At 33.7% G+C, this 27,965-nt stretch overlaps 4 protein-coding genes and 1 non-coding gene across 5 annotated transcripts in view; 4 read left to right on the top strand and 1 right to left on the bottom strand.

Annotated features, from left to right (window-relative positions):
- LOC127871707 (protein jagged-1b-like) overlaps positions 1 to 6,249 on the top strand; it is a 69,989-nt gene extending 63,740 nt beyond the window's left edge. Inside the window, 4 exon segments of the mRNA XM_052414845.1 lie at positions 118 to 381; positions 969 to 1,100; positions 4,643 to 4,808; positions 5,176 to 6,249. Coding sequence (XP_052270805.1) covers positions 118 to 381; positions 969 to 1,100; positions 4,643 to 4,808; positions 5,176 to 5,672 — 1,059 coding nt within the window. The 3' untranslated portion in view covers positions 5,673 to 6,249.
- An 862-nt stretch (positions 6,250 to 7,111) lies between these two features.
- LOC127871715 (uncharacterized) lies at positions 7,112 to 10,712 on the top strand. Its single transcript, XM_052414858.1, has 5 exons — positions 7,112 to 7,373; positions 7,588 to 7,800; positions 8,405 to 8,497; positions 8,834 to 8,913; positions 9,804 to 10,712. Exons 1-5 carry the CDS (start codon positions 7,280 to 7,282, stop codon positions 9,921 to 9,923), a joined length of 600 nt encoding a protein of 199 aa, XP_052270818.1. The 5' UTR covers positions 7,112 to 7,279; the 3' UTR covers positions 9,924 to 10,712.
- A 1,201-nt stretch (positions 10,713 to 11,913) lies between these two features.
- LOC127871719 (uncharacterized) lies at positions 11,914 to 16,360 on the top strand. The gene is made up of 5 exons (XM_052414862.1): positions 11,914 to 12,428; positions 13,126 to 13,302; positions 14,373 to 14,462; positions 14,708 to 14,832; positions 15,988 to 16,360. Exons 1-5 carry the CDS (start codon positions 12,344 to 12,346, stop codon positions 16,039 to 16,041), a joined length of 531 nt encoding a protein of 176 aa, XP_052270822.1. The 5' UTR covers positions 11,914 to 12,343; the 3' UTR covers positions 16,042 to 16,360.
- A 3,598-nt stretch (positions 16,361 to 19,958) lies between these two features.
- Trnay-aua (transfer RNA tyrosine (anticodon AUA)) lies at positions 19,959 to 20,040 on the bottom strand. The gene has a single exon. It is a non-coding gene; the product is annotated as a tRNA-Tyr (tRNA).
- Positions 20,041 to 21,738: 1,698 nt separating this feature from the next.
- LOC127871706 (uncharacterized) lies at positions 21,739 to 26,461 on the top strand. Its single transcript, XM_052414844.1, has 5 exons — positions 21,739 to 21,975; positions 22,591 to 22,767; positions 24,142 to 24,231; positions 25,016 to 25,140; positions 25,936 to 26,461. The coding sequence occupies exons 1-5, from the start codon at positions 21,891 to 21,893 to the stop codon at positions 25,987 to 25,989; spliced, it is 531 nt and encodes a 176-aa protein (XP_052270804.1). The 5' UTR covers positions 21,739 to 21,890; the 3' UTR covers positions 25,990 to 26,461.
- The last annotated feature ends 1,504 nt before the right edge of the window (positions 26,462 to 27,965 follow it).

The following is a 27,965-nucleotide window of genomic DNA, read 5'->3' as shown; positions in this document are numbered from 1 at the left end:
TCATTTATACACATATAGCACATCTTCTCGTAACTTTTCTCACCCGCATATCTTTTAATGACATTTTAATTACTTTTAATTACTACGTCATTTTAATCTCTGTTCTTTGTTATTCAGAACATGTGTATCCCGGAAAATTGCGCCAAAATTCCGAACGTGACCAGCCGATATGTTCCCTGCGCTCCCGGCGAAGTCTGTGTACTGCCGGCGGAAGTAACGTGCTTCACTCTGCCATGTCTCCCATGGGGACGCTGTGAGAAGGCAGATCTAATTGTCATGGATACATCCCAAAATGACAAGTTATGTTACGAAGGAAGCATGCACATACACAGCGCATGCGCAAAGATTGTGTTGACATTTGACAAATCAAAGATGCCACTAGTAAGAAAATATTGTAATTTTACTTCAATTTAGTGATGTTGTTTATAATGTCATTAAAATTGCAAGTAGTCGGCACATATGTAAAAGGATGGAAACATGTAAATCAGACGATTTAAAGATAAAATTAGCAGACGACTGCAGCTATTTGCAGACGAAAAGACGCATGTCTTCTATTTTCTCTTTATGTTTTATATATCTTATTTCCAAACCTATGCATCCGCTTTTGCGATGACATGCGTGATGACTTCCAAACCTTACAGTCTTGAACTAGTTTTCTAGTATTGTATTCGATACGAATCTGTAGGATTTAGGTTAAATCAACATGGTACAAGAATATCGTTATTTTTTGTCATTTTGGCTTTTTGCATTGTGTTAAGTTTTGTTTGTATGTTGTTGTTTTTTTATTTATTGTTGCTATTGTGTGTATTTATTTTTTTATTGTTGTTTAGTTGTTGTTTTTATTCATTTTTCGGATTTTTTTTTTTTTGGGGGGGGTATTAATTACTATAATTGCATATTAAAACATATAGCGTTTGCGGTTATGGTACGGGTCAATGGCGTGTGAATTGCATCTGAATGTGCTTCAGGGAGTCACGGTTGAAGAAGTGTGCTTCAAGATCAGGCAATACGTCAGAAACGATCCGCAGAGTAACTCGTCCGATTACCTCATTTCCTGTCGACTACACGGCGTCTTCAGTAACGCTATTGAGATCGCAACGGTAAGCTGGGAATGGACGTGGATATTATTTGCTTTAAAACGCCCCATAGTCACACTAAAGCATGTACATTTAGACTTTGGTATTGATAACTGTTCATACCATTAAATGGACACAAATATTTATTTATAGTAATGCCCGCTGTTCATTTTGATTTGTTAATAAAATATGTAAACAATAATCGCAAATAAGCAATTAATCCTCATTGCGCCGAGGGTCATCACTTCAATCATTTTGTTTGTGCGTTGAAAAAAATCCCCTAATGAGCTCTCGTTTGTGAGGATATACGCAAATGCAGTTCGAGTATTTTGTCGAACGCCATGTGATAATGACACCCCAGAAAACCCGAAACCTTGTGAGCAGCATAATACCATCCGAGCAGCTTTGTATATTTTAGCGTGAACTTACATAGGGTAAGTAATTTTTACAAAATAAAAAATTTCAAAGTCCAATTTCAAACAACTGTGTATTAACATTGATAACAAAAGTATTGGCCTACATGTAGAAAAAATCCTGACAATTTTTCTTAAAAAATGAGCAAATTGTGGCTCCCTGAAGTAGAAGATCGGGCAAAATGGGCCATGTTCAGGCATTAAGGGGAGAAAAACTGCTTTAATTTGTTAGCCACTACAATAATTAAAGGATTTATACACACTTACACATATCTGCCATAACCTCTCAGCAGGGTTTCTCTGGAAAATATTTTTGTGGAGAAATCTGCGTTTTTAATGACCATGTTGGGAAAACATGGAAACCATCTGGAAAATAATAGGAAATCTTATTGTGAGCAGCAACTTTATAATTCTTTTTCGTGACAAAAAACTAATTTCCAGCCATTTGTGGCAATTTCTTTGCTTTGTAGAGGCCTATAGTAAGTGTTTGTGAGTAAATATGCATACGAATGTACTTTTAATGCTTTATAATACATTCTATGATATTCTTTGCATTTCATCCAACATCATTTCATAAACTTGAATCCTTTGTCTGATATATAATGTGGTTATACTATGTCCACTTTTAATAGATATGTAAAGCTGATAGTTTTATCTTAATTGCTAACTCGTTTGCCAGTTTGTGCTAAAATTACAATGTATCACAAGGCTAGTGTTGCCCCCCTCACATATTATTATACACCCACAAACGTTGTTTAGGGGCTATATGGGAATCAGTTTGTTGTCCATCCCGATTTTTTGTCCGTCTGTCCGTCCCGATTTATTTTCATGAAAGAACTTTTGAACAAATGAACATACAATCTTCAAACTTCATATGTTGATGCACCCTTATGAGCTTTACATATGCACTACATCGTCTTTTAGGTCACTAGGTCAAAGGTCAAGGTCACTGTGATCTCTTATAGAAAACTGTAGCATAGGCTCCAGAATTGAATTGATTCCACCTACAGCCTTCAAATTTCATGTGTAGATGCACCTTGATGACTTTCACACGTCACGCCCTGTTTTAGATAACTAGGTCAAAGATTAATGTGATCTCTTATAGAAAACTTTATAATTGACTGTATAATAAAAGTGTTTCCACATACAGCCTTCAAAATTCATATGTGGATGCACCCCTATGAGTTTTACAGGTCAATACCAGTGTCAGATCACAAGGTCAAAGGTCAAAGTCGCTTGAACCTCTTATAGAAAACTTTAATGTTGGAACCAAAACAAAACTGCTTCCATACACATTCTTCAGACTTCCTATATACATACACCTGACCTCAATGAGTTCTACATTATCTTACTACATAATTTGGCCATTAGGTCAAAGGTCACTGTTTTCTCTGATAAAGAAACATAACATTGGCGCTTCCTGGGTTCTACACACCTCATATGTAGACCCTTTAGATCATAGGTCAAGGGCACTGCATCCGCGTTAACATTAGCTCTAAAATAAAGAGATTACAACCTTCAAACTTCATTTGTAGCTGTACCTTTATTAGTTCTGTCCGGCATATACAGTGTGCGTTTATATCAAGTGGAAATCTCTTTACTATAATATCACATTTTCAATCAAGGCTTATGGTGGGGGTATGACTCTTCTCACTTTACTTTTTTCTCATTCTTACTTTATCTTCTCACCACCCGTCGAATAATTGTCAAGCTTGACGGCAGCGACGTACGATGTAGATGTAGATGAATTCCTTCCATGGCCAGTCTGTGCCGATTTTTATATTACTTAAAGTCTCTATAACGCTCAAAATCAACGAACATTTCGTAAAGTATTTCGTAAAATAAAGTTAACACCTAAACAATCAGTGTTCCTTATAGCAATAGCCACAATTTCAACGCTAGATGTGGTATGATTACATAGATTTTTGTATATACAAAATGCTCGCTTTTATTTATATGTGACCACAATAAATTCCATTTTAATTTCCTGCGAATATATCTATTGATACGACACACGAACATTAAAATGGTACCATGTTAAAACCATAATAAAAACGAGCATTTTGTATCCACAAACATCTATTTTACCAGACCACATCTGGCGTTGAAATTTCGACAATGGCCATAAGATCCAATGAGTTTTAATTGTTTAGCTTTATTTTACGAAATATTGTACGAAATTTTCGTTGATTTTGAGTAGTAATGTTACTTTAAATACGCTAAACAATTAAATCACAGAAAACATTAGGCAATCTAAACAAAATTAAGCGCAAGTTTAGCGACGTCATTTTAAATGAGTTTTTCTCATTATGACGCTTGCCGAATTAGTACCAAAAGTCTCGTAACACGCCATAATTAAATATTATACATACAACCCCCACATACACTTATTAAAACATAATTCTATGTTCCTAACCAATTAATTTAGGTGACAAAGTAGTCAAGTCTTTCTTTATATTTTCCAAAACAGTGTTGGTAAAATGAAATAAAACTGGCGCATGTTGAAAAGGCACTATTGATAATATATAAGGCATTAATAATACATTTGTATGCATATGTGCTCACAAACGCTTAATACGGGCCTCTACAAAGCAAGGAAATTGCAACAAATTGGCCGGATATTAGGGTTTTTGTCACGAAAAAGAATTATAAATTTGCTGCTCACATAAGGTTTCCTATTCTTCTCCAAATGGTTTCCATGTTTTCCCAACATTGACAATAAAAACGCAGATTTCTCCACAAAAAATAGTTTTCCGGAGAAACCATGCTGGGAGGTTATGGCAGACTTGTGTAAGTTGGTATAAATCCTTTAATTATTGTAGTGGCTTGCAAATTAAAGCAGTTTTTCTCCCCTAAATGCCTGAACGTGGCCCATTTTGCCCGATCTTCTACTTCAGGGAGTCACAGTTCACTCATTTTTTAAGAAAACGTGTCATGATTTTTTCTTCATGTAGGCCAATACCTTTGTTATCAATGTTAATACACAGTTGTTTGAAATTGGACTTTGAATTTATTTATTTTTTAAATTACTTACCCTATGTAAGTTCACTCTAAAATATTTAAAGCTGCTCGGATGGTATTATGCTGCTCACAAGGTTTCGGGTTTCCTGGTGTTAATTAAACACAATTTCTTACACAATCAATCATTTACAGTCATTAGGGACACCATCGGACGAGTTTTCAAGCCACAATTTGTTCCGGGCTGTGAAGTCGGTTGCTCACGTCATCAGCAAAAATTATATGACCGACCCCGCATTAGTTGCCGTCGTAGAGATTAGAGTTGACACGTTTGAGGGCGATCGGCTATTCATAGAAAGAGGTATACTTTGAACATATAACAAATATTATAAAAATGCTTCTTTGTAAAAACAAACAGTTATTTTTAACCGTTTATATTATAATAAGTAAATTAATTAAAAATTTACAACCTTACTTTTACGGCATCAATCCATAAAATTATTAAAACAATTACCGTCTGCAAATACTCGGTGCATAATAATATACACGAAGCTTTAGCTGCATGAGAAGAGGAGAAAATGTTATTTCCTTAGCAATTGTTCAATTTTTGCATGTTGAAGTGCATTGTTAAATTTGTGTTTTCATCGTATACATTGCTTTAGGAAATACCTAACTATTGTGTTCCCGTCATTATATTTTTACTTGAATAAGCTTTAACATAATTACAGAGCCCGCGTTCCTTGTACCGCTGGTCTGCTCCCTTATTCTAATGCTTGGTGGGATAACAGTGGCACTTCTTGTCATTTATCACCGGAAACACAAACTTGACGTCACAACATGGCGGAGTTCATCTGGCGCGTCCGTTGAAAGGACAAATAATGAAAATATTGAAAATTTTCAAAATCTCCGTCGCTTTAAAAATCCGCTTTACGAAAAGGATAAGATGGTTGGCAGCAGAAATTACCGGCAACAAAATGGATATCAGCAAAATGGCCGCTACGAAGAAATCGATGCAGAGGCACGTGCTAGAAGTCCAACGCTATTGTTACGACAAGAAGAATTTTCGCATGGTGACAATGAATGGACAGAATCCGTGCAGTCAAAGACAAGGATCAAGGATATAAATCTTGAAATCAATAAATCTCGAATGCAAACTCGGTGTAACGGATTCGACCGCAATCTGGGTAACCATAGTGACATTGACGATATTGAAGCGAATCTGTAAAGGTTTTGTGCAACCAGTTTTGGATTTATTCCATTTTTTTTCTGATAACTGGTGAGACAATGGCATATCCTTTTACGAAAAGGCAGCATTAAATGTGCTCAAAGAGCAAAACAAAGTCGAATTTAAGACGGTAAATGTTGACTGTTGTTCTATAGTGTGAGAACCAAACATGTATGTACATTTGTGTGTTGTAATGGTTATGTAATGGCACTTCTATTTCTGTATTTACTATGTTTCCTGATAACGTTCCATGTTTATGCTATGTCTGAACCCAGTTTTAATGTTTTGTATGATACAAATATTTGCTAAACTGTTTATCATTATGCATTGATCTTTTGCATCTTTTACCATAAGGTCACGCGTCAGTAGTATTTATTATTTTCACACTGTGTGGTATTTTTTATATAATAATAATTATTATCTTTTATGCCATTTCTTATCATTACATTTGAACGTGTACGTCTGATGTTGTTTTTAATGAATAAATTGCTACAGATGATTTGCCGTTAATATGTTCGCTGTACCACTTACAACCTGTGTTTGCTTTACAAAAGGTAAGAACTAATCAGTTAGACAAGTCAAGGGATTCATATCCTCTGAAAAGTTCAGAGAGATGGAGAGGGAGGGAGAGAAAGAGAGAGAACGAGAAAATAATAAGTGCGCTTAATATCGCACTCGGCGTTTGTAAAAAATTCACTGCCGAAACCCTGCCAGTGTCTACATTTATACGAAATTAATCTTCTCAGACGTAGCATGACTTTTTAATGGCACAATCGTCTTTAAATTGACATTTGCACATTCTTAAATAAAGGAAAGCCTAGAGAATGTCTTTTAATTCTTGCAATTCTGTATACGCATATTGCAATTATTTATATGTATATTGCAATTCTGTATACGCTTATTGCAATTCTGCAAATGAATATTTCAATCCTGTATATGTATATCGCAATTATGTATGTGTATATTGCATTGATGTCTATGTGAATTGTTTCCCTTTTCTCACATCATGTTCATCTTAGATACGGTGTGTGCTTTGTTGTCGATCAGTTTTTTTAGTTTGCATTTCTGAATAATTGTTATGTTTTGTAGAAATTCGGGTGAAATTCCACATTTCATGTTCCAATAAATATTACACAAAATTCTAAATGAAGTGAGGTCATGTAAAGAAGTATCGGCATAGTATAACGAAATATTGACTTACTTTATTCACAAAAAAGCTCAATATATTGCTATTTGGAGAGAACAATCTTCATTTCGTACGTCTAAGAAAGTCGATGCTTTCTATTCAGACGTACATATCCTCTATATTCTGACGTAGTAGATGTTCGATTCAGCCCGTTTAACGTTGATTTTGTTTTGGCCGGAACTTCTCGCTTTGCCAAACGGAACCCTTCAGCTATACGCCATATCCTGCACATCAATACTTTTACTGCACCAGGTTCAAAACAGGATCTGACGTTTTCAAAACGACACATACGCACGAAATACCGAAAGATTGCAGTGTAAAGGGATATTGACAATTGCATACAATACTCCTATATAAAGTGCTATTCGTATGCGCGTTCTTATGTGCTTAAAAGGTAATTAGCTGTGTAATCAGCAGAATAATGATTGTGAGGCTTACACTGGCGATAGTTGCAGTTATGTGGGGACTGGGTTGTACTCACATAGGCACAGGATCGCTCACCAAAGACGTGGACGGTAGGTTGGGCGTTGTGATTTTTTACACTGTAAATCAAAAAATGTAGCAGATTTTTTCGACATGCACTCATTTCAAAATCAATCAACAGTATTGACTTAGTTTTCACTATTATAACTTTACATGCCGTGTGGTCGGCGGATAACCGTTGCTCGACAGTCTATGTTCTGAAGTTCGCAGGACATATACAACATTTGACATCTGTATATTTTCTAGACCCATTTCTGCCTAACCATAGACTGTATTACCGACGTCATCTCAAGATACCTGCATACTACTATTACGAAGACAACACTACTATATCGGTCAAGGAGACGAACACAATACCTGTTTCCTTCGGTACAGACAAAACATGGTTAAGAAGAACAATGGATGAAAAATGCTGCGATGGCTCCTGCAAGAGCTTCTTTTGGCTTTGGAAATTTAAAGGTCAGATTTATTTATTCTTACAGTATAACATACATAAACAAATTGATACACACTAAAATAGAAAACGTTTGACGTTATGTTTTTGAGGTGTTGCCAAGCAAGGATAAGATATTTTGCATTTCTTTCAGGTCAAATGTTAGTTGACTGTCAGTAAAATTAAAATTCATCCATCCACTGCAGTATTTCCATACCCATGTTCGATCCAATCCGCTCCTCTCCATGCATCGATAGAAACACTGGAGTTAACGGGCATTATCAGTCTCGGTTTTCAGACAATGGAATCTAAAAAAAGTATACAGGCCATGACAAGCAATGGGAGGTTAATACACAAACACAATATATAAGTTTCACCAGAGCTGAAACATCTGGTTAATATATGAAAAATAGCTCTCCTGTTACATGGGGTTTCATCATGGAAGAACCCTTGTGCGCGGATGAAGGGTATTAATTATGAACGTAGCGCATGATTTTAAACGTATGAGGGGTCTCATAGGCAAGGAACTACCAAATTGCCAGTAATACTATCAAAGTCTGGTTGAATCAAGTGGGTTTTTATAAAACTTCAAATATCATAATTAAGAATGAGCCAGTGATTTTGTTACAGGCTCATTGACGGTGGAAATGCTATCAAAACCTCCAGCAGTGCGTTTGACATTGTCCATGTGCGGTCGAACCGTGCCATCATATATCGTGAGCAGTAAGTATTTGTTTAAAAAGAAAGAAATACTCGTACAACTACTAAAAACAAAAAATATATACAGTAAACAGATATTCATAATCACGTATTTCCGTTTTTTTTCCAAGGGATTACAGTAAGCCGATTTGATAATGAAGCCATGAGCGTTTGTTTACCACTTTGTATATAAGAATATGATTGGTGAAATCATGTATTGAATGAGTGTTATCCACCTGTCATTTTAGCAATACAAGACAGGTTGATAAGGATAAAGTATGTAGTTTGCATAACCATTGTCTAGTTCTTCCAGACGTTTATTCTCTATGTATACTGATAAAGTAATATCCTTGTTGCTAGATAACCAGATCGTGGAAGTCGAGAAATCACTTCTCTACGATGACGTGGCCAAAAGTTTGAGGAGAAACATGGAAATACGAGTGGGTATACAGTGTATTTCCGAAAACGAAGTTTGAGAGTTGGAATATTAAATTCATACACATATACACCCGAAAACAAAGTTTGCGAAAGAGTATATTTGAGTTCACCTGTCGGTCGGTTAGTCACTCGATTCCTCTGTGCACATTGACTGCAACACGTATTAATAGGGAAACTTTTCCATATTCTTTTTTTAGTGCCGTTAAACATAACTGTCAGAGCGTTGCGGGTATAAGTTTTTTGTTATTCATATCTCGTAAAAATTATCTAACATTTTCAACACCTGCACTCATTTAAATTCCAAACTTGACAAATACAAAACAATTGATGTTATTGTTACCGGTGTATTAATGTAAATGTTCATGTCTGATGCCTTTGCAAATAGTAAAAAATATCACCATAGAATACTGATAACAATTTTGGGCACGATGGTAAAAACCCGTTAAACACGCATATCCGTAAATTCATAATATGTTATAGTGTTCACAAGTATCCATTCGATACATATAATTGATAAGACCAAACTCTTATGTTTTAGCCACGTGAAACATACTTTATTTATTAGAATAAACGAACGATGCTTTAAAACATACCAAATCCTAAATAACATAAATTCCTCATGAATAGTTACTAACAATTGGCCAGAATGAAGTAGTGTATGCGTCTTATAAAGTATCAAATGAATTTTAAAGTATTATATAGGTTATGAAGTATTTCCTGTTTATAGAGTTGTATATGCATTTTAGCGTACGTTATATATATTATAAAGTTGAGTATGTCTTATAAAGTACTATATCTATTGTAAAGTATTATGTTTATTATAGTAGCAGTATTGTGTGTATCATACGTGACCTACGATGTTATTTACCAAGCATGTTATGGTTGTTTTCAGGTCAGTGGTCTGCAGCTAAATTCTCAAAAGGTTTGCGTTCAGGTACAAGCTTTGTTTCTTCTTCAAGACGAGTGGAGCAAATGGCCGCGTGACAAACCAAGATGTTGGTGTTTTACTTAAAACAAACCTTAGTCAAAACTTGTTCGAGTTGTTGTTTACGAGGTTAGCTTTTTAAAGAGACACATTTTTGTTTAAATGTTTCTGGTAATAATTTGACACAGACAGAATTTGGAAGAAAAGCAGAGATCATGAGAGGAAATAATTGTTTATTAGTGCCATTTGATATGCATATGTTGAGAAATAATACTAATTACTTTTTTGTATGATGTTCTTTTGCGATGTTTGGGAGTATATTAATAATCCAAAACTCTTCATAAAATAGGTCTTTTTTCAATAACTATCATTGCTAAAGAAACATAAATACTCAAAACCAACGAATATTTTCGCAAAATATTTCGTAAAATGATTTCAACCCATTTAAAGATCAGTGCTCCTTATAGAAATAGCCACAATTTCAACGCTAGAAGTGGTATGGTAACAAAGATTCAGCGAGATACAAAATGCTCGTTTTTTATTTTTGTGGCACAATATACTCCATTTCAATTTTCTGCAACGATATTCATTCATACGATACACGGACAATAAAATTGTACATGACCATGTGTTCCACGAACAACAAAAAAAGAATTATGTATCTTGTTAAATCTATGTTACCAGACCACATCTAGCGCTGAAATTTTGGCTATTGATATAAGGTACACTGATGCTATATATGTTAACTTTCTTTTCCGAAATATTGTAAAAATATTCATTGATTTTGTGTTGGCTTTAAATAATGTTGATTTTCTACAATCAACAGCAAAGTATTCAAAGATAAGGTGCTGAGTATTAATAAAAAGTAAAAACCCTTTCCTGTCTATGCATTTCTAAATACAAATGTATCTCGTATTATACATTTTAACAACAGCATGTGATATTTTTTTAAGATAATTTATTTAAGAAACGTTTTTCAAAGTGTAAAGAATTTAACAATATGTTTAACTAGGCAAATTAGTTTCATTTTCAGTTAGTTCATGTTTACAATATAAATCTAACTTACTAACTAACTGTATTTTTTCAGTAAATGACATGTATAAAAGAAAAAAATATTGAGCGTTATTATGTAATATCAAACAGCCGGTTTTCAAGAAAAATAAATCTTGTACATCTTTGTAAATTGCAACCAAGCAACAGCTTTTTGATGATTTTGCTATTTTGTAGCACATATGATAATGCTCTGCACAACATATTACATCGTTGACATCCACGATATAAAGTACTAATGTATAAAAAAACAATCAAAAACACACACATAATATACTAATAGATGACACAATTGGAATATAGATATGGTACAAATCACCAATTGATAAAATACTGAAAACTTGGCACTTACTTCAATTAAAACTCCGTGAAGGGTGATCGGAGTTAGATTAAAATTGTAAGGAAATCGGCATGATGAAACCAGGGAAGGAATTTATACAAGAAACTGTCCTGTTAAGTTACACAATACACCCAAAATGTTGCTTGACCATGCACACATCAACCCTAAACGGTGCTAGCAAAATCACCCATACACCATCAACTTGCTCTTAAATTCAACCGAAGAAGCTAATTTTTGCAACGTGCATGTAAAATCACTTATTCACCATAAAAGTTGATTCCTAAATTACACGACGTCAATTGCGCTTACCAAATCTCCCAGTCTCCTTAAACGGCGTTGGTAAAATCTCACTCTTTTTTCGTCGATGCTTGTACAATTAACCGAGCAAACTCAAAGTAAAATTTCCAAAACATCCTGAAAGACGCTTAAACATCACAAATGCACCTTCAATGGTGCTTGTGAAAGCACACAAACACACGCTCGTACGCATGCATATACTCATACACAAACACACGCACGTACGCACGCACGCATATACTCGTAAACAAACACATACACGTACGCACGCACGCATATACTCATACACAGACACACATACGTACGCACGCACGCATATACTCATACACAAACACACGCACGTACGCACGCACGCATATACTCATACACAAACACACACACGTACGCACGTTCGCATATACTCATACACAAACACACGCACACGCGCGCACACAAACAGATACACATACACCTTAGTAGAAATATCCGAGAATGAGCACGAAAAGAAGTGGGAACATGTTTTTAATGTATAAGGTCATACTTACGTAACGAGGCTATTGTTCAGACTAACAAAATGTTGAGCCCAAATGACTACGTAATTGCCGATAGATTAGTCTGTGTAATAAGCTTTTTGACAACTTAACTGATTCGCTTACTTAAGCATGGCATATAATATTTGAGAATTGACCCTGGTAATTAACATAACAACCATTTGTTACTATCATCACCGCGCGTACGGGGCATCTAGGAAATAAGAGCTTGAGATCGAATATATGATAAATGCGTAAAACAAGAGTTGGCTTTATAATATCAGCGTTCGTTATTTAACTTTTTCTGGAGGATGGCATTTCACCGTAAAGTGATCTTTCTTGTGCTAGTCTTTGTTTACACGGTGGATGTGCTGACGTTCCAAAGGGAACCTGAAGGTAAGGAATTATTGTTAATGCATCAGCATTTAAAAGACCTGCTTTCGAAATACGCATTTAATCGGACGACGTTTTATGTATGTGTATAGCATTTTGCTGTGTCAACTTGATTGCTTGATTATAAAGCGTATCGGTTGAAGTTGCTGCACATGTACTTATTTTAAAGCAATTGTAATGGTATGGCCTGTTGGGTTAACGTATTTTTAATTTTATCTGGTATTGGAAGTAAAATTACAAACGTCTTTTTTTTATTTAAAAACATGGTCTGTCGTCAAGTGTAACTTGTTACACACAAAAGCCATGTGAGTCTGCGCATGCATTTCACGAAACAAGTTCATAAAATCCTTACCAAAAAGCAGCTTCTTAAGCAAATAGGGCGTTTTCACTTACCCGACATACCATATTTTGTGTTGCCAAACCTAGATTTTTTTCAAGTTAAATATTCGATCATATTTTTTTCATTTAAATAATATTCGCAACGATAAATTTTATTGATAAAGAAACATACGTTTGGAAGAGAGTTTCTGTCATAAAAATGGTAAGTAACGTGTACATAGCGCCTTAAGCTTATGTTATTGTATTCATTTTGCATGAAGTGATACAGCCGATATTGATGAATGCATACTACAACTACAAGAATAAATATCTCATACTGCTTATGGTAAACGAGCAAAATAAAACTCGCGTTTGTTTGTAGACATATCTTCAGACGATACCAATCGGGAGCGTCCTTCAGTTGAGGACGCGGCGTTTCAAGACGGAGAACGTTTTGAGGAGGTGGAGCCCAGACAATGGTGCCAATGTGTACGTTCGTCCTGCGTGTGCTGCGTGGACCGCCTCGTTACCGCGGGTGGTCAAACCGTTCACATGAGTGGCAAGTCATACACTTTATCAACACTTAAATGGTGTTTTTTCTCTATAATTTTGATATTTGGGCACCCTTTATCGCTTTTTAAATAATAATTATGTGCCAAATATGAGAGTCGGTTACCCTAAATCCGGGTAAAAATCGGAATGCTTTGATTCGCATTGACCATTCCAAGACAGAAACCCCAGTTGTACTCATTAATGTTTGTTTTTGTCCTGTGTACATCATTTGCGGACTTGATGTAAATAAAGGAGTATTAAATAACTGGCCTTACAATTTACTGCTGATGCAACGGAGAAATCACAATGTTTGTATTATACTTAAAATATTAATGAACACACTGATATAAAATAAGGTTGTACATTAATGTTTGATGAATTATTTCTATAGTTATCACTTTTAGCTGTAAATAAATAGTAGTGTGGTGTACAAGCTTGTTTGATACATATGTTAATATATGTTTTGGTTGATAATGAGCGCTTGTGCAGAGAAAGGTCAGCAATTTTCATTTGAGATTGTTGTACAATTTATCAATTGCAATACTATTTAATAAATATAAGTCTCAAATGCACGCGTTAAACCACATAAGACTTTGTCCATCTACAAAGAAAACTGGTAAAACGGGTACGTTTCACATACAGTGTGATGTAAAACTTTAAGGATAATATAAATGGATTGAATGCTAAACAAGTAATGTCAAAAGCCCGAGACATTTATAAATTTGAGTGAAAAAAACTAGGACAATGTGTGTTGCTCAGGAAACAATATAATTTTTTATTTATGGTTTTTGTTTATTTATGTAAAACGTACATATATTGAGGTTTTGTGATCACATATTGTTAGTTGTCCTCGCTCAAACAACTGGAAATAATGTAACAAGCAAATCCAGTGATGCGCGTTGCATGTAAATATTTTATTTTAATATTAAATAACACGGACGCATAATTAATAGAGAGCTATATGGCAATAACATGAACGAAAGCAACGTGTCTTAAACAATGGTAGTTCATTTGCATATTCATATGGATCCGTATGAATAAATGTATTATTTGTTGTAAAATTTTATCTATTTGCAGCTTCCGTAGCGATCGAGCGTTGGTCTTCAATAAGCTATGATGTCTCATTTACTGTCAACGGATTACGCCTGTATAAAAAAGTACAAAAAGGTATGAAATGAATGTACACTATTCTCATGAGAAAAAGGTATTGTTGTTGTTAGTGTCGATAGAGCTATGTTGTTTTTCTCCAAACAAGTGATATTATTACCCGATTTTAGTCACATATTCACATTTGCCAAACGTAGTAACTTAAGTTTACAAACTTAAAAAACCGGTGCAAGTCTGGAAACATTATATTCAACGACGATCACGTCTACTATAACTTTGCATTTTGCACATGTTGTCTATTTCAGTTGATGATGCCATTAGCGAATGTTTTCCGGTCAGCGGTAACAAACAGGAAGAGATCTGCTTTACGATCGAGCGCAATTGTGACTCCAAGGAATGCGTTACACTCTCGGGGACCTACGTTGAACGCGTAAGAGTTTATAATAGCTCAACTTCTTTGATTGAATTAAAAGGAATTCACTCAGCGTTGTTATCGATAGTGATAATAAAAGGTCTTGTTCACAGTTTGGTAAAATATATTTTAAAAGAAACCTTGTCATAGATTAAAAAAATAATGAATACATTATGTTTAAATAAGCTAAAGTCCCAACGAAATGTATCTTAATAACATAGCGTGTGTATCAAGCACAACATCTTTTATTACAGCATAAGGTGTTATCGCATTTGGGTAAAATAACTTCGGTGTACAACTCAAGGTAGACCAGCAAGCTCGTATTTCTTAAGTAACACCTTATGATTTCAACATATTTGTATAGATATACATGTATAAGAACTTTGACATAAGATACGTCTTATGACATCAAGATATATTGAAATATATATTTATTTGTATCATGCCTCTTCATGCTTTTATAGAAGGAAACTCTACTTGTCCGATTAACATATAGCAAGGTGTATTTTACAAACCCATACATACTCTTTGGATGGGCAACTTTTCCCACAAAACTCGCGACGTCAAGCATTAGGTATATGAAAGTCTAAGAAGAAGAAAGTTGTTTGTGTTTCTAAAGATAAGCAAGTTTTTAGATATCATTTATTACCACAAATTACCCCTGAATCCGTGGGTGATTCACTGATTGTGTATGGTTTATCCTTGTGTTGTGTTAGTTTCCAATATTTCCTTTCAATTGTACTATTTGATATTTAAGTTAGTTGAATGTAGAATTTGGCAATCGCAAAAAAGCTTGTCAATATTCTCTTTCAAACCTTTGCCTAGACTGGAATAAAACACTGTTCACGAGATATGCTTGAGACAAATTTTAATGTATCATTTACCACAATAATTTGAAAAAAAAAAAAATTTGAAAACCACTAAAAGATTCATCTTATTGATATGGATTTAATTTGATTGTGAATTTGTTTTAGTAATGCTTAAATGCAATATTTCAGTTGACATTTTTTTACAATAAGTTTAAATCGTCAGCGTTTTTGTAGTTGATGTTATTCTAAGCCCTTTCTTTCAAAGAAAATTATATGTTTAATGAATCCAAAAACACAATATGTTTCAATTAAGTATTTGAAATGTGACGAATGAATATATAGTTGACATTAATTATTATTTCAGGGAAAAACCAAGATATTTGAGCAAGATGTGGGTTGCTTTATGTTACCAGTGTAAAGATCGGATAAAAATAGTGTCAGTGTCCAGTGATAAGTGCGGAGGTTTGCAATGACATGTCCTAACTTGTAAACTCTAGTTCATTTATGATGCTATTACATAATTTTAGTTTAGTTAAACAATATTTATTCAGTGTACCATAAATAGGCATTAGTGCATACATATTCAACTGCATGTTTTAAAAAAACACTCTAAGTTATGTATTCCTATGTAAGTGAATGTCTTTACGTGTTTAAAGGACAGCTTTAAGCATTGAACACTCAAATGTTGTTCTTCATGTTTATCATATACTATGCTATGTAATAAAAATATTTCTCAATTCGTTTCGTATTCATCCAATACCCTAAGAAGCCTAGTTTCAACCGTAACCTTGATACCCGCCATCGTAACCCACGTTCACCAAAGGACGCTATGCTTTTTTATTGATGTTAGAATGTAAGGGTAGAAAAAAGTCGTAGTCATGAATAAAAAATGAGACATATCATTAGTGTATATGCCTAATTTGACTCAATACAAAAGTTACGCTGTATTCACTTCGTTATGTGGACCTTTATCTGTTCGCATTTGTAATATTAAGCATTATTCGCTCAATTGATCATTGATTTCCAGCATTCGTTCTTAGGGTATCGTAACGTGAAGTTGGCTCATCATTATTTATGAAAACGGAATTTGACAGCCGGCCCCCCCCCCCACACATGGTATATACTTTGTAGTGACAACATAATATATGTACGGTGGGTTACACAAAAAACAATCTTTATTCTTTCATTCCAGGAATGTAAATGAAGGCGAGTACAGAAGTTTAAACCTTGTTTTGTGTGTAGTTTATAATAGTATAAATGCATAGCAACTCAATGAAAATATTTTTTATCATTTTGAAGTAAAATTGGATTCGTAAAACACGACGAACTTTACTCCAATTGTTTTAAGGTAGCGCACCCCTAATGGGCACATATCCAAATATAATCTAATTAATTATTTTCTTAATCAGCATCATTTCACTGAACTACATGAAAATTTGTAGGTAGGCTTTCCGTGCTTTAAAAAAAAATATACCGTTTTTTTTTCAAAACCACCCCCACGCTCGGCTTTTGTCCAGTTTATTTTCACCCCTGGGGTATATAAAAGTTCCATAATTCATTCAAATTTCCAAATATGGGCATGCTGTTGGTGTGTACAGATGCAGTAAAGGTGTTTGAAGTTTAAACAAGATGAAATAAGTATTCTTTTACAGACATTTATTTTTTACAAATTTTTATCTATGGAAGAGCGCCATGAAATGTAAGTGATTTCAGCCAAGTAAAAATTGGGACGGTTAAAAACAAAGTGTCATAAAATTCAAAATAGTATCATTTAAGTTATTTTTAAACGTAGTTTTTATAGAAACACTATATACAGCAAAAATACCGAGAAATAGACAGATTTACCGTTTACTTTTTGAAATAAAAACCTGACGAAGAAATCAAACAATCCCTATTTGCTGACGACGCCACCTACTTTTTAAACGACAATTACGATTCTTTCCATAACCTAATAGAGTCGCTAACCCTTTACGGAATGACATCGGGTCTTAAACTAAACAAAAGTAAATGTACCGTGCTACGAGTAGGTAAATTAAAACAAAGTAATGTTCTATATAAAAAAGAAATGAAATTTAATTGGACATCCGATGAAGCCACAACGTTAGGAATTACTTTCACAAATAATGAAAAGGATACAGTTCTTAAAAACATACTACCTAAATTACAGAATTTTAAAAACTGCTTAAAATCATGGCATCATCGTAAACTTACACTAATCGGAAAAAACACAGTATTAAAAACGTTTGCACTTCCTAAATTAATATATGTATTAACAGTTCTCCCAAATCCACCAAATGATGTTATTAACGATATAAAATCAACAATATTTAATTTCATATGGGACGGTAAGCCTGATAAAATAAAAAGAACTCAGTTAATTCAATCTGTAGAAAATGGAGGTATCCAATTAACGAACATTGACTCATTATTGAATGCAATCAAATGCAGCTGGGTTAAAAGATACCTAGATAATACCAATACGAGTAAATGGAAATTATTCTACCAGAAAATCCTAAAAAAATATGGTGACTCCTTACTCTTTGAATGTAACATCAGCAATACTATCTTACATGAAATTGCAAACGAAAACATATTTCTGTCTGATGTTCTATCAGCGTGGAGTGATGTCACTCATAACTTAGAAACCCAAACCAGTAGTAAAACAATTTTATGGAACAATAAAGACATAACTTCAAACAATAAGACGTTTTTCTATAAAGATTGGTTTGAACGAAGCATTAAATATGTCGACCAATTATATGACTACAGAATTAAGGATTTCTACTCTTTTGATAATATATGCTACATATACGGAATACCTTCAAATAATTTTCTGAAATACTACACACTAATCAAAAGCATACCCATACATATTAAATCTGAAATCAATACAAATAATACACCATGTACTCAAACAATATTTGTAGAAAACATACTTGGAAGAAAAAACAAAACAAATAAAATATTTTACAAACTACAAATTAAAAACCCTACGGAAAACTCCAAAATCCAAAATAAATGGCAAGTCCTTTTTGGAGAAAATGAACTTAATTGGAAACACATATTTACCATGCCATATAAAGCAACTATTGAAAGCACACTGAGAAATTTTCAATATAAATACATCCATAGAATTATAGCTACAAATAAATATCTCTATAAATGCAAATTATCTAACTCAAATCTGTGTGACTTCTGCAGTGAAAACATTGAAACTATAGAACATCTTTTTTGGGAGTGCAAACACATCCAGCCTATTTGGAATCAATTAACATCCTTTCTTGAACAACAGCAACTAAACGTTAAACTATCTTTCTTAAATGTAAGTTTCGGAATTAACTCATTGAAATCAATAGACGGTAATAATATTGTGAATTTTATGGTTATATTGATGAAATATTTTATCTTAAACATGAAGTACAAAAAACAAGTACCAAATTTTAATTGTTTTGTCCATAGTCTTAAACTAAAAATCCAGATTGAGAAAGAAATAGCCCTCAGTAATGACACATTACAAATCTTTGAACAAAAATGGAATCGGATTAAATTCTCATAATGTTTTGTCCACTTATATACATTTTCACTCTGATGTTAGTTTATCTTTCTAAAATAGTTTTGTTTATGTCTATATATATATAGTTTTTCAATCTGACAAGATCATTGTGAAGAAACAACAAAACACACAAATACAGTATGCTTTCTTCCGACTTTTTACAACTCATCATTTTTCATAACTATTCCTCTGTTGTTCTTTTCTTTTCTCGCTAAAAAAAAAATAAGAATAGAGAGAGAGAGAGAGAGAGATAGAGATAGAGAGGAGAGATAGAGAGAGGGGGAGATAGAGATATAGAGATAGAGATAGATATATGGATAGAGATATAGATAGAGAGATAGATATATAGAGATAGAGATATATAGATATATAGAGAGATATATATATATAGATATATATAGATATATATATATGTGGTATATATATATATATATATATATATATATATATATATATATATATATATATATATATATATAATATATGAGCATATCTTGTATAACATGTCTGAACTGTATTGCTTTAAACAATCACTGTGTTGTGTGACCATATACATGTTTACATTATATGTATGATATTGAATAAAAAATAAAAAAAATGCAACATGCATCATTCGTATTTTCAGCAGTAAATCACCCAATTTAGCCATAACGTTGTTTTAATTAAAAAAAATTGAAGGATGTGCATAAAAAATTCAACAAATTTAACAAAAAACATAGCATTTATGCTACATTAAATCAAAATAAGTTAGAAAAGAAATAAAACGCGTCGCAAAAAGTAAGCGATGTCGGCAGGATTCGAACCTGCGCGGGAAGATCCCAAAAGATTTATAGTCCATCGCCTTAACCACTCGGCCACAACTTCACGTTTGTGCATGCTTAAATTAGATATTCATAAGTAAACAGATAAAAAAGGCTCATCGATCTTTGAAGAAATAGCGAAATCGTATTTTTTCAGATGATATTTGGATCAAAGTCAATATTTATTGTGAAAATAATGTATTCTAAAGGAATTACGTAAACATATATCAAAATTCGAAGTTTGAAAAAAATAAAATGCATCGCTCGGAAATAACCGATCATTGAAGCAATGATCGTAAAATAAATCGCGGGAAATCATTAGAGGTGCGCTACCTTTAATCCTTTGTGCGTGGTGTTGGGTCCTAACTCGAAACATGAAATGGGGTAAAACGTATATATCATTCGCGCCGTATCGCTCACAAACATGTGGTGTTTCTTTGTTCATTCTGTTTTAATTTTTTTAAACTCAAACGAACATTTTAATGATAATTTTAATTTCTAATAAAACAATACGAGGATAACTCGACAAGATTTTAACTTCGAATGAAAACATTTTATTTTCGCTAGCAATTAGTGTTGGATATTGGTTGAGCCGTCCAATGTCGCAACTGATTTATTTTTTTCGCGAATTCGATAAATGTGTCAATAAAGTCTTTGCTAATAGCCGCCCACTCCCCAAGTTCGCTAGTTAAATTTTAGTTAAACAAAACAATAGTGCCAATTATCAAAACGTATCCCCAAAATCAATTGAATTTAATTTGTTAGAGAATGTTTCCTTTTTATGTGCCAACTTTTCAACTTTCACAATTAGAAAGCATAGACAAATATCTACGTATACTTATTTCAGACTTGAAACACATGAAATACATACGACGAACGACTAACGGACATTAAGAAATTTTACTAAATGCTGTTATAAGTGTTTTTCAGTTTTCACGTAGAATAGAAGGTCTACGTGACGAATACTGTCGTTATCCATACAATTCGTTTACGGAAGTAAGAGTAAGAATCAGGAGTAGCACTGATAATATAATTTAGTCTCTATTTCCGGTGATGATAACTTGCGATAATCATATCGAAAACAAACACACGCACATCCACCATATATTGGCGTTTTCAGATAATCGATACACTTACATTGTTGTTCTTTTCATCCGGGTGATCCCCTTAGCTTAATGACATACGAAACCGAAAACCTCGATTAAGGTTTTACTGTGTCACGTCAAACACTTAGACCTTTTAGACGTCTCCTTCTGAATTGTGTCTTGTTCTGTGAAAGCTGGTCATAATGCATGTGCGTAAAGTGTCGTCCCAGATTAGCCTGTGCAGTCCGCACAGGCTAATCAGGGACGACACTTTCCGCCTAAACTTGATTTTCGGTAAGAAGGGACTTTCTTGAAACTAAAAATACCATTAAAGCGGAAAGTGTCGTCCCTGATAAGCCTGTGCTGACTGCACAGGCTAATCTGGGACGACATTTTACGCACATGAATTAAGCCCAGTTTTCTCAGAACAAGACACAATTTTTAACAGATAGTGTGTGAATGGTAATTTGAATCCGTAAACAATCAAACACATAAGTATGACTATCAAAGATTAAGCACTTGACCTGAAGTACTTTATTTTTCGCTTCAAGAGAGAGAGAGATGCCTTCTCAACTTCCTAGTCAAGGCGGATACTATTTCGTGATTGTCTTTCCGTTCTCGGAGATAAATAAACAAAATGCAACGCGATATGGGAAAACCGTGCATTTTGCATGCACGTAAAATATCGTCCAAGATTTGCCGTTTCAGTCGTCATTGCGGCTTCATTAAAATCAGGAAATAACAACTTGTGATCGACAATTTGATACATTATTGCAACGCGCTTTGGAAGTTAAACTTCACAGTACGCTTCAACACATCGTCTTCAAAGATGGCCTTTCGCAGTGCCCTGATCTCTCTGGCGATTGTTGCTGTTTGCTCCTCGCATGAGCTGACTTTCCGATGGGAATCTGAAGGTAAGAAATGAGTCTTTCGGTAAAACAAACTGCTTACTTTCGAAATATTCTTTGATATTAATGAATTTAACTTAATTGTCTGAACAAAATGTTATGCTTATGGCATGTTTTAGATTTCGCTGAAAGTCTTGAACAAAAAGTTGTGTCCTGTTGTCTGTTTATGCTTGCCAAAGAGTGTCGTCCTTACTGCGGTGACGAAATTTAATGTTACTTTTTTGTTTACATGTGGTTTTTTTGCCATAGTGATATGTGACCAACATTTATTCTATTTAAATGCGTGTTAAACCTATTAGGTGTACACGCATCAAACCCCATGGTTACACATCAATATTAATGGTAGAAATAGTAACTGATTGAGAATTAGTAGAATGATTATATAGACTGATGTGTTTGTGTTGGTCCATTATAAAAAGTGACCAAGAAACGTCTGCTTAAGCAAAAAGTATTATTAAATGTTTATGTGCCACCCGAACGTCTTCGCGATTGTACGCGTGTCTTTCGCTGATATAGGCCTATATGTTTTATCTAATTGTATACATATAAAATGCGTAAATCCATATTGATAAATATTACAATTGGAATAAGCAATTAAAATTAAAACAAGTTTTTTTGTAGTCGCTCCTACCGATGATTTCAATGGACGGCGTCATTCAGAGAAGGAAGCGGTTTTCCAAGACGTCCAGAAGCTTATGGCAGGTGATGTCACACCTTGGTGCCAATGCTTAGTTCAGTCCTGCTCGTGCTGCGTCGATCGCACCGTCACCGTGGACGGCAAAAACGGCCGGATGAGCGGCAAGTCCCTGATAATAATAATTATGATTATAATAATCAGCAGCATCCTTTGATATAGCTAGCAATTGAAATAGCAACATCATTATAATAGTATGACTCGTAATACTAAGTGTAGTAATAATCATTATTAGTAGTATTATCCCGGGGTTGAATTCCTATATTGGCTTTGGGAGCATTCTTATTATTCTCAAAGAGACCCAGAACTGGTATCTTCCAGGAAACGGACCTGAGCATAATTAAACAAAACGGAATTTAGCTCAAATAAATATGTACAAATTACATTTAAACAATGACACAATGTTGGTATATAACTGATCAATTACGATGATGCAAATGATATTTTGATTCAAATTCCATCCTATTGCACATATGTTATACTTGTGTCTTCGTTTTGATTCGATAATATGTTGTTTCATAACGATATGTTGTTGTCTTTATGGAGGACGGTTTTCAAGTATCATGTAAGATTTGTTTATATAAGGTTTTATGCATAATGACAATCTACTGATAATACGAACACCGCACACATATTTCAATAGACATATATATAAAGACACATTGATCTGCATATAATGCAGATAGTTAATCAAAAAGCAAATTGATATAAAGGTGTACGTGCGTTCGGTATGCGTAATAATTAGATAAATGCTTGAGACGTAATGCTAAATCCGTTGGCCTTTGAAACACAATAAGCCCATCCCACGCCACATACCCTGCCACAGCACTAAGCCTGAATCTAGGTTGATCGAATAGGTGTGTAGAGTTGCATCAACATTGTGTGTTGTTGTTCTTGATCAAACAATATAACTTGCGATTTGTTTTAATTCACTTACGCACAAGGTCATCGCCTGTTGTACGTTGTCTGTCGTGCGTCATGCGTCAAGATTTTAGTTGGTGAATACTCTGAATACCAATTTAACTCTAATGAAACATTAAATTTTAACAATTGCCGCAAAGTTGATCTCGATCGAGTTAACACATGGGTGCGTTTCTTCAATAAAATGGCTTAACTTTCTGGGTGGGGAAGATTTCCATGTATTTGTATAGAAAAAAAAGTTGTGAAATCAACTCTTACAAGATGTATGCATGAATACTTATCGAATATAAAGAAAAATGCGTTTTTATTAATACGTAACGAGATGCTATATAATAATGTTTCAATAATATTTAAAAAATGTAACGGAATTAAGTTAGATTAACGTTATAGCGACCAGGGCGCCCTTATTGTTTCATACGGGCCGCTGTTGTCAAATAATATGCGTATAATTATAACTAACAACTCTACCATTTGCAAGAGATGACTGCTGTGAAATAATGTTTATATGGAGAAAATTTATTTATTGCTTTTTTGATTTATTTACTTTCATTTTGCAGCCTGTTTAGCAGTCGAGGTTTGGTCTCCAATAAGCTACGACGTCTCGTTTGGTATCAACGGATTACATCTGTATCAAAAAGTACAAAGACGTACGTAATGAATTTCCATTACTTTGCATAGATACATGTATTGACTTCTGTTGATGAAGTTTAAACTTTTTATAAACGTTTTAAAGCAATATTGTACGAGTTTGTCAACTATTTATGAATATATATATAATGAGTAAACAAATTATTATACATATTATTATACATATATTTCAAATTAAAATAAAAGTTAAGAAGAACATGTGTCGAAAAATGCGAAAAAAAGCCAGATATTTAATTATGAAATCGAAAATGTCAGTACAGTCTAATTCGCCAGCATGTATATCATGCATGTACGATGTGAATCTAAATTGTGTTTTACGGATCATTTTAATTTCCTGCAACGATATCTATTCAAACGACACACGAACACTTACTCCGATCCTAATAAAAAGACGAATGCTTCGGTTATTGTAGGAAAATATGAACGAAATATCTTCGTCACAATCGCCTCGGGGCGCTAATTTATCTTTGCTTCATTTTATGAAATTCGTCTTCAATGTTTATTTTTTCTTGCCTATTTTGTGTTATTGTAACATATTTTTGTCAATACATTACAATTCAACGCATATAAAAATCGTACAATCACACTTTAATTGTCTTTTAGTTTTCAGTGTTCAAACAACGTTGTATGTACTCGTTGTTTCATAAGTGAATTATATTGACAAAACAAAGGGGAAGTTTAGAAAACATTATGATTATGTTTAACAAAAAGACCAGTGTATTTAAATATGAACTCAACGTCCGTCGTAATAGATGTATCATCTAATTGCAATTTCGATTTCAGTTGATGCAAACATTCGCGAATGCTTCCCGGCCAGCAGTCAAAAACAATCCGAGATATGTTTTGAACTCTCCAAGAACACTGGCAAAAATTGGTGTGCTGCACTGTATGGCACACACGTTGATGGGGTAAGATTTTATCATTTCATAAACCTTTTTGATAATTTTAAGGAAAAACATAATATGTTTTTGTTTATTATATACCCGACATCATAGTACGTGCGTTACGCATTAAACATAGAAGTTTGCGTGGAAAACTGGCGTTGAAACCTTAAAACTAAAAAATATATTGGCACACATAATGGCACAATCTATGATTTTAAGCATGTATGTATTAATCGTTGTGTCATAGTGACATCAATATTACATTTATGATTAGTTTGTATGAACTATTACCGACTAATTGGGCTTTTAAGCGAAATCAATTTAAATTGGTTCGGATTCGGGCAAATATGCATTTTATACTTAATGCATCATATACCCATTAAAAAAACAATATATATTTATATGAACCTGGAAACCTAAAACACGTTGAATAAAAAATGAACTTTGAATAATCCACAAAATATATGTTTGTATACCTCTGACGTCCTCGATTGATTGATTTTTAATGGAGCAACGAATCTGTTTTCTTAACACAATTTTCTTGAATTTGAATTGATGAAAGTTTTCTAACAACAGGTGTGTTTAATTTGAGTTTATATATGATGTCTTAAAACAATTTAGTTAAATTTGAATTGATGAAGGCTGTTTTTAGGTTGCAATCTTCATCAAAATGTCTTGATAGGAGCTTTTGATGTTTTCACACTCAATGTTAAGATGCATTTATTTTATATTGAAGTATAGTTAACGTTATACGTGTACAAAGTAAGTATTCACATATATGGGTAGTTAATGTGTAGTAAATAGTTTGTATTATTTCAGGTCAAGAAGGAGACAGACAAACAAGCTTTGGGCTGCTTTGAATTACCGAAGTAAATGTACGATAGTTGATAATGAACTGGTACAGTGTCACATAATAAGGACGGCTGGTGCCAGTAATCGCACCGAACTTTTTAACTATGTAACAGTGTTACATTTATGATGATACTGCGTTATCTAAAAACCTTACACACAAATGCACTTTATTATAAACCTATCCTTCTTATGCCACAAATATTATTAGTACTGTTTTTACACTCTATTACGAGAAACCATTTTCGCTTCTAACATTGTCTGTTTCATATCATGGTAGAAATACAACTTCTTCATTCTATAAACATTTCCACAGAAATCATTATTATTCCTGGAAAACAAACATTATTTGCTTGACACAGGAAGTGACGCCATATTTTAGCGTAACGTTGTTCGGCAGAAAAAAATAACTTGACTGAAAGCAGGTCGTATCCGGGGAAAATTTATTTTGAGACATATGCTGAAAAAGATAATTAATAAATGGAATATTAGCTTAGTTGTATGTTCTTTCCAGGTGCACTAGTCTCGTCGATTGTGTCAATCAGCACCGTCTCGCGTGCATTCAAGCAATGGCAAATCAGCGACTACTCGTTCCGCTGTTATGGATAATTAACAAAGTTGTATAAGCACTTTTTAAGAAAGAGACCTTAACAAATATTGGCGTATATAGTTCTTGCCACCGAATTAAGCCTTCTTTGGGCGTCGGAAGTTGACAAACAACGAACCTTTTTCAATAAAGGAAGTGAGCAAACCCAATTACCGTTAATATTAACCCTTTCAGCGCTGGAACCGAATTTTGAAGGCCTTTGCAAACAGTTTGGATTCAGATGAGACGCCACAGAACGTGGCGTCTCATCTGGATCCAAACGGTTTGCAATTCTGATAATATTCTTTGAAAAAAAACGCAGAAAATGCTTATTTTAGAAATTCAGCAGACGAAATTTTAGCAGACGACAAATTTCCCAGCATGCAAAGGGTTAATGGGCAAAAATGGTGATGTAGTGAGCGCACACTAAGTAGCTGATAATCATGCAACTTGCAGTCTTATGGGCTGAACCATTTGCCTATTGATAGTTTGTCTTTATTAGCACTTTTAATACTAGCAATCCTCGACTTTAACATCTCATTAAGCTTCCAATCCAATAACTCAATTGTTATCATGTTTTCACCATTTACTTATTTTAGCCATGACAAAGGTCTATGGAAGCACGTTGATAATATGTTTGATGATATCAACTTCTTTTTATAACACTATTTATCGACTACTTAAACTCTATTTAATGGGGCCTTTTCACGTTTTGGTAAATTAACAAAAAAAAATTTTTTTAATTGTTTCATATTCGCAAATTTTCGTTTTAGTTATGACATTTGTGAGGAAACAGTAATACTGAATATTTACTATGCTCTAAAATATCCATTATGTCTATCTTTTGACGATTTGAAAACATGAAAAGTATAAAGCGTTGAAACGCGAAAAGATTGAATAATTTGGAAAGTTCTGTTGTTGTCGTTATATTTTGTGAAACTACGAGGATTGCTTATATAAAGTTAAAAAAAATACATCCCTTCACAGCATGAGAATGGGTGGCCGAGTGGTTTAAGCTGAAGACTTTTACTCCAGGCCAGGACTCCGGGGGTCAGTGGTTCGAGCCCAGTTGAGGGTTACTTTTTTCCCTTTTTTAAATGTATTCTTATTTTTTTTTATGGAGATTTTAGGTCTAATGTTTAAATTTACAATATAAAGCATTGAATGAAAAACTTCAACACATGCCAAAAATCTGCGAAAAGGCCCTTTTAAGTAATTATACACACATAATCGATGTAAAACATCAAGGTAAAAAAATCTATTTAAAATATGAAAATAAAACATATATGATGAAATATAAAAAGGATCAGTTATTTCGTCAAGAGTTGACTGGATTAAATGTGGTTTAAAAAAATCATCGAAACTAATTGGTTACCTTGAAAAATATACTTATGCGACAAAAATAACAACGTAA

Source organism: Dreissena polymorpha, chromosome 3, assembly GCF_020536995.1.
Source record: "Dreissena polymorpha isolate Duluth1 chromosome 3, UMN_Dpol_1.0, whole genome shotgun sequence".
NCBI lineage: Eukaryota > Metazoa > Mollusca > Bivalvia > Myida > Dreissenidae > Dreissena > Dreissena polymorpha.
Note: the sequence above shows the minus strand (reverse complement) of the source record. Positions and strands in the feature narration are given on the sequence as shown.

Coding starts and splice junctions, on each gene's coding strand:
- LOC127871719 (XM_052414862.1), top strand. CDS start 12,344: ATGGCATTTCACCGTAAAGTGATCTTTCTTGTGCTAGTCTTTGTTTAC. Junction 12,429..13,125: donor GTTCCAAAGGGAACCTGAAG/GTAAGGAATTAT, acceptor GTTTGTTTGTAG/ACATATCTTCAGACGATACC. Junction 14,833..15,987: donor CGGGGACCTACGTTGAACGC/GTAAGAGTTTAT, acceptor TTATTATTTCAG/GGAAAAACCAAGATATTTGA.
- LOC127871715 (XM_052414858.1), top strand. CDS start 7,280: ATGATTGTGAGGCTTACACTGGCGATAGTTGCAGTTATGTGGGGACTG. Junction 8,498..8,833: donor GCCATCATATATCGTGAGCA/GTAAGTATTTGT, acceptor CCTTGTTGCTAG/ATAACCAGATCGTGGAAGTC. Junction 8,914..9,803: donor GGAGAAACATGGAAATACGA/GTGGGTATACAG, acceptor GGTTGTTTTCAG/GTCAGTGGTCTGCAGCTAAA.
- LOC127871706 (XM_052414844.1), top strand. CDS start 21,891: ATGGCCTTTCGCAGTGCCCTGATCTCTCTGGCGATTGTTGCTGTTTGC. Junction 21,976..22,590: donor TTTCCGATGGGAATCTGAAG/GTAAGAAATGAG, acceptor GTTTTTTTGTAG/TCGCTCCTACCGATGATTTC. Junction 24,232..25,015: donor GTATCAAAAAGTACAAAGAC/GTACGTAATGAA, acceptor TTTCGATTTCAG/TTGATGCAAACATTCGCGAA.